This window comes from Protobothrops mucrosquamatus, unplaced genomic scaffold, assembly GCF_001527695.2.
Source record: "Protobothrops mucrosquamatus isolate PMUCROS unplaced genomic scaffold, P.Mucros_1.0 scaffold1541, whole genome shotgun sequence".
Lineage (NCBI taxonomy): Eukaryota > Metazoa > Chordata > Lepidosauria > Squamata > Viperidae > Protobothrops > Protobothrops mucrosquamatus.
This window is the reverse complement of record NW_015387711.1, coordinates 72800-79700: the sequence shown is the minus strand read 5'-3', so window position 1 is coordinate 79700 and position 6901 is coordinate 72800. Positions and strand designations below refer to the sequence as shown.

General features: G+C 43.5%; 1 protein-coding gene across 1 annotated transcript in view; it reads left to right on the top strand.

Moving 5' to 3' along the window:
* The first annotated feature begins 2782 nt into the window (after positions 1-2782).
* The window catches only part of LOC107293235 (phospholipase A2 inhibitor and Ly6/PLAUR domain-containing protein), an 11114-nt gene continuing 6995 nt past the window's right edge, over positions 2783-6901 (top strand). The window contains exons 1-3 of the mRNA XM_015822379.1: positions 2783-2868; positions 5930-6034; positions 6499-6600. Coding sequence (XP_015677865.1) covers positions 5995-6034; positions 6499-6600 — 142 coding nt within the window. The 5' untranslated portion in view covers positions 2783-2868; positions 5930-5994. The remainder of the gene's footprint in view (positions 2869-5929; positions 6035-6498; positions 6601-6901) is intronic.

Below are 6901 nucleotides of genomic sequence, written 5' to 3'. Positions count from 1 at the left end.
GGGTGGTTTTGGGGCACTCAGTCTCTAAAAGGTTCGCCATCACTGCTCTAAGGGGAAAAGATCCCATCCTCTTCACCCAATATTGAACAGGCTGCAGACAAGATAGGAGGAAACTGTAGAGCAGGTGAAGAAATTCTTATTGACAGCAGTTCCGAGAAGTTCTGTTGTTGGCCATATCAAAAAGAGCAACAACCCCAGGCTGGGTCCAAACGCTGAAATAATCCAGCTGAGAAACAGCGTTTAACTTTTCCTTGTAACCATCATCGCATATGGCTCTATCCTCTAGAAACAAACGCAATCGTAACTCTTGTCACAAGGCACCACCATATCCTGGTCTGTGGCTTCCTGGATTTGCATCCTCAGAGCGAGAAATGGCTGAGGATCTTTTCCTTCTAAATCGACCCAACATTGCTTTGTCTCATTTAGGTCTCTTGTGATGTGTGGACCTCAGCTCCCAGAATCCTCAGCAGTGGGCCAGGCTGGCTTCCGAATTTGGGGACTGGCTAAAATTAAGGACCAACAATATGCCTCTTCTCGTTTCCCACTCGGGTGAGGACCAGGGTCCTCTGTGGATAAGTCACCCAATACACAATACTACTCTTCAGAGAAGACGTTTAGTGAAGGATTTTGTGAGCTTTAGTGTGACACTTCATTTCACGTCTGGGGTAGTTAATCGTGGGGAAAAAAAACATGAAACATTGGAGAGCAAAAGGATTTTTTTTACTTCCTTATGCGTAACAAAAGGAGTCCTAACTACTGCTAGAAAATAAAATAAGGAAATAGTTAGCAAGCTTTGATACTTAAAGAGGGGAGGAGGAGAAGTTAAGGAAGATGGAGATCTTTTTTCTCGCCATGTCTCTTCCTGTCTGGTGATGTATTTTACCCATGAACTCATGTACGTGTCTAAGGGAGTTTACTGAAAGAGCTCTCCTGCTATACGTGCAGAGGTGAAAAAAATATCTTCAGGGCATTTGTCACAAGATGGGCGATCTGACCAAAGCTTGCCTCCCAGCTTCCCCTTTCCTGGAAAGCCAGCATGCCATCAAAGTGGCTGATGAATTGGCTGCTGACACCCTGATGAGAATAATGGAGTTGGAAGGGACCTTGGAGGTCATCTAGTCCAACCCCCTGCTCAGGCAGGCAGGAAACCCTACACCATTTCAGACAAATGGCTGTCCAGTCTCTTCTTAAAAACTTCCAGTGTTCGAGCAACCTCAATTTCTGGAGGCAGGTTGTTCCACTGGTTAATTGTTCTAACTGTCAGGAAGTTTCTCCTTAGTTTAAGGTTGCTTCTCTCCTTGATTAGTCTCCATCCGTTGCTTCTTCTCCAGCTTTCGGGTGCTTTGGAGAACAGGTGGACCCCCTCTTCTTTGTGGCAGCCCCTCAAATATTGGAATGCTGCTATAATGTTACCCCTAGTCTTAGTTTTCATTAAACTAGACATACCCAATTCCTGCCATCATTATTCATATGTTTTAGTCTCTAGCCTCCAGATTAAAAAGTATCTTCAGGGCATTTGTCACAAGATCTAGCCAAAGCTTGCCTCCACCCTTTCCCTCTCCTGGAAAGACAGAAGTTTACCAATGCACTGATGAATTGCCTACTGACACCTTGATCCATCTACCTCAGGGTCTTCAAACTCAGCCCTTTTATGACTCATGGACTTCAACTTCCAGAATTCCTCAGCCAGGCACGCTGGCTGAGGAATTCTGTGAGTTGGAGTCCATGAGTCATAAAAGGGCCGAGTTTGAAGACCCCTGCTCTACCTCATAAGGTGTCTAACTGCCTTACCCAATACTTAAAAAGCTAGTGCGTTCACCAATGTCTGTGCCTTTTGGGTCATCTATATCAAGGCTTTTCAACCAGTGGTACGGGTACCACCTGTGGTACATTGGCACCTGGCAGGTGGTACACGACCATCCTAGAAAAGTGGTAATGGGGGAGGGGAATGAGCTGAACCGGTGGCAGCACCGCACAAGCCTGAGCGAGAGATGGCTGGAGCTGCAGGGCTGTCAGGGCTCAGTGGAAGCGCCAGGATCAGCGCCAGGCTCCAGCTGGAGCTCGGCACTGATCCTGGTGCTTCTGCTGAGCCCTGAAGAAGCACCAATCAGCTGGAAAGCAGTACTGATCCTGACGCTTCTGCTGAGCCCAGAAGAAGTGCCAATCAGCTGGAATGTTGCAGTATCTCCAGGGTCTTGTGATTTACATTCAGATGCTTGGCAACTGATTCATATTTATGATGGTCAGTGTCCCAGGGTCATGTGATGTGACCAAAACCTGCTGCAACCACCCAGCAGATGGGGGGAATAAAAACCAAACATCCCCCACCCCACCCCCGCTGCCAATCCTCAACAGAAATGCTCACAACAATGAAAACCTCGGACAGGAGGAAGAGCGCGGCCGGGTGGGCAGGCAGGTGTCTTGCTCGGCTGTGGCTTGGGGGGCACTTTTTCAGTGCCATTGTAACTTTGAACAGTCACTAAGCGAACTGTTGTAAGTTGAGGACTACCTGTACTTTATCACTTTTTTCCCTTTTTTTTTTTTTGGTCATGAAGTTTTTGACACCTTGCTAGGCGACTGGTGGTACTCGGATGTTGCCATATCCTAAAAGTGGTATAATGGGTGAAAAGGTTGAAAAGCCTTGATCTATATCTGGCTTTTAAGAAATAATCTCCCAGTCCAGCACGCTAAACAGACATACGTCTCAAAATGAATCACTCGTTTGCCCTGTATGTTACCTTATTTATTTTAATCTCATATCCGCTCCGCCCATCCAAATATAAAGAGGCACCAGAGCCACAGTGCCCTTGTTTTGCCTATAAGCATCGTATCGAAAGTCTTCAAGGAGCCAGAGAGAAAGGCAAATAGGTGAGAGTGGAATATGTATATTTATGGTGTTAAATCTTTTCCGTTTGTACCTGTGATTTTTTGATTGGCGCTATGCTTATGAAGGTAAATTATTTGATTTGGCTGTTCTCGGTTGTGTAGACACAGTTCGGTGATTTTCTTGGGAGGTGAGACAAACACAGTTTCTGTTTTTTTGCTACCTTGGCCTGAGTATTCCTGGCTCTTGGAACCATTATGGATGATGCCAGGAAATAGGAAAGGTTAGCAACTTTGATAATGCCCTGGCAGGGACCGATGGAAATTTTGAAGTCCAAGGTATCTAGAGAGCTTGATTTTCTGCTAGTAGAGGCTTCCTATCTTTCCCCATGGACTTCTTTGAGGAAGGATTGCAAAAGCTGTGGACTCACCCAAGGTGGCAAGTTTTATTTGTCCCCTGCAATGAAATAAGCATTTGCAGGTTTACTTACTCCTTCGCATATTTATCTCACAAGGTTTCTCCATTTTGTGAGATTTCTGCATTTTTTGGGAAGGAAGCTACTGGGACGTTACATGAAGTTGTATAATACTTGCAGCTGTTGCTTTCATATCTTTTTTTAATTTGCATAGGGAAAAAAGGCACACCTGCATAGGGAAAAAAGAGCCATCTCTAATATCCTCAAAGTCATCACTCTTTTTCAACCTGTAGGCACAGCTACTACCTTGGCACTCATTCTAATTGCTTCCTGCTAGTTGTGATATATTGTTTGTCATTTGCATGTTGTGGACATTTAAAGCACAGAGTGTTTGTTCTAGTTAAAGATATCCTGAAACAACATGTCTTATACTGAGCCTGTTAACTGTTTAAAAGATCATCAGCTGCTGCTTTATGTGAAGAAAAAAAAAACCCAGCACTGGGCCTGATATATACATGTTTGTGGAAAAGAAGTCCAGACTTTAAAGAGAAGAATTAAAACTAAACGTGACACTATTTGAATAATTCATAATGGCAAAAAATAGTTTTTTATAACAAAATGCAAGGTTGTTATCTCTATCTCTACTCTAAACTGGAGTTGACGGAAGATGCTAAAAGTTAAACATAATCTATCTTGCCTCTTATTGGGGTCTTTAAAAATTTGTTTGAAACTATTAATAGCAAGGTTTTAAAAATTGCAACACCAACAGAAAAAAATATTGATAAATGACAGTTATACAGTGAAGGTGGGTGGGTAGGTGGGTAAAAAAAGTCCAACAGAAAAGATATACGCAATACTATTGATGGTGATATAAAGTGGTATTACAATGCCTTGGTAAGGCCACACTTGGAATACTGCATCCAGTTTTGGTCACCACGATGTAAAAAAGATGCTGAGACTCTAGAAAGAGTACAGAGAAGAGCAATAAAGATGATTAGGGGACTGGAGGCTAAAGCATATAAGGAACGGCTGCTGCAATTGGGTATGTCTAGTTTAATGAAGAGAAGGACGAGGGGGGACATGATAGCAGTGTTCCAATATCTCAGGGGCTGCCCCAAAGAAGAGGGAGTCAAGCTATTCTCCAAAGCGCCAGAAGGCAGGAGAAGAAGCAACGGATGAAAACTAACCAAGGAGAGAAGCAACCTAGAACTAAGGAGAAACTTCCTGACAGTTAGAACAATTAACCAGTGGAACAACCTGCCTCCAGAAGCGGTGAATGCTCCAACACTGGAGGTTTTTAAGAAGAGACTGGATAGCCACTTGTCTGAAATGGTATAGGGTTTCCTGCCTGAGCGGGGGGTTGGACTCGATGACCTCCAAGGTCCCTTCCAACTTTACTATTATTATTATAACATTTATTGAGTCTTTAGGTTCATCATAAAATACAGCAGTCTTCCAGTTCTTGAAGGGCTGCCACAGGGAAGAGGGTGTAGATTTTTTTTTCTCCCTAGCACTTAAAAATCAGACAAGAAGTCACAGGTTGAAGCTATGTAGAGGGATATTCAAACTTGGTAAGGTGGAATCTCCTGACTGTTATGAAGCAGTTGGATAACCTATCTCCTGGAGTTTGGGTAGATCCATCACTGGGAGTTTTCAAGCAAAGATTGGATAGCCAATGGTCTGGGACCATGTTTCTCAACCTAGGCAACTTTAAGATGTGCGGACTTCAACTCCCAAAATTCCCCAGACTGCCTTGCTTCTTGTCCTTAATAATTTTAAGAGTGTGGACTTCAACTCCCAGAATTCCGCAGTCAGCAAAGGGACCCTCTATAGCAGGGGTAGTCAACCTTGGCTATTTTATGACCCGTGGACTTCAACTCCCAGAATTCCTGAGCCAGCCATGCTGAGGGGAAAGGGAGAGGTTTCCATGCTGAGCCATGCTGGCTCAGGAATTCTGGGAGTTGAAGTCCACAAGTCATGAAGGGGCCATAGTTTCCCCATGCTGGCTCAGGAATTCTGGGAGTTGAAGTCTACGAGTCATAAAAGGGCCGAAAAATTCAATTTTTCCTCAACAACCTCATAATTTTCCAACTCTTGCCTAGTTTCTCTACAAAGAGTCAACCCCAGATACAACAATTTTGGCTTCCTGAAGCAAGTTCCAGAGTTTCCCCCTTTCCAATCCGGTCTACAAATCGGGTTTTTTTTTTGTGGTCTCCAATTCACATAACCACCTATTCTGATCCCTTTTCAGGAATCAACCAGGGTCAGCCACGACAAGCATAAGTGTTTAATTAAATTTACATTTGTACAGCATTTGAATTTAAATTCAACCACATTTAGCTTTTCCCTGTGGCCCTCAGCCAAAACTAAAGTGCCCAATGACAGAGAGAATTTAGGACGGGGAAGATTAGGTCAGGAAGAATTGGGAAATCTCATATATTTCTAAGCCGTCGCGAATAGAAAGTCTTTTCTATTTCCTCCACTCTAATTTTACACCTTTGAACCAACGTTTCTGCCAAATATGCTCATTATTTTTCTAGTCAAATAATTTTAGAGAGCGTATCCAAAAAACCCACAACTATCCAACCCATGATTTACCAGTTTCACGAGCGAACCTCCAAGTTCTCTGCTGTTCATTTGCCATATTAATTCTCTCTTGTTCTTTCTTCCTATAAATTTCTAACCTGAAGAAATTCGTTGTTGGAACATTTATCCCTGTGCAAAGCAAAGGTTCTCCGTTCCCAGAAAAAAAAACATGAAGTACCTTCTTTTTTTCGCTGCTTTGATAGCTACAGGTAAGTCCAGTATGTACTCGAAACATAGCCTCTGGGCTGGGTGGGCGGAAGGCAAAGTGTGATTAAATTGTAATCCGCTGTATTTGGAGATTATTGATGGATTAATATTAAAAAGGTGTGGGGTCCTTGGTGCACTTTGAGCTTGGTGGTTTTCTTACATCGAGCACGTTTCATTACCCCGATGACGTGCTCGATGGTGTTATCTAGCTGGGTAATAGATGACCAGTGTATTGATCCATAAGCCATGATTAGGGCATGCATAAGCCATGATTAGGGCATGCTTTACAGGGTCAGAGAGGGTGCACCAGTCACCATTCCTTGGAAAAAGTTTTAGATCAGAAAACATAAACAAACAAACAAACAAACAAACAAACAAACAAATAAATAAATAATCAGTACTGCTTTTCAATGGAAAGTGATTGTTATTTTATTCTTTTTTTTCCCCCCACACCCATCCCATACAGCAAATGCCCTGAATTGTGAATGTTCCGGACAAACGTGCGAGGCAAAGCCTTGTACAGTAGAAGCGGGGAGCTGTTATTCAATTGAGAGGGAAATCTCTACTGGTAAATGCTGACCCCTCCTATTTGCTTTTCTGAGTGACTTCTTCTAGGAACTTTACCAACTGAAAGAGAGGGAAGGACCGAGGGTAGGAGGAAGAAAGGAAAGGAAAGGAAAAGGAGAGGGAGAGAGAAAGGAAAGGGAAGGGAAGGGAAGAAAAGGAAAGGAAGAGGGAAGGGAAGGGAAGGAAAGGGAGAGGGAGAGGAAAGGGAAGGGAAGGGAAGGGAAGGAAGAGGGAAGGAAAGGAAAGGAAAGGAAAGGGAGAAGGAGAGGGAGAAGGAAGGGAAGGGAAGGGAAGGGAAGGGA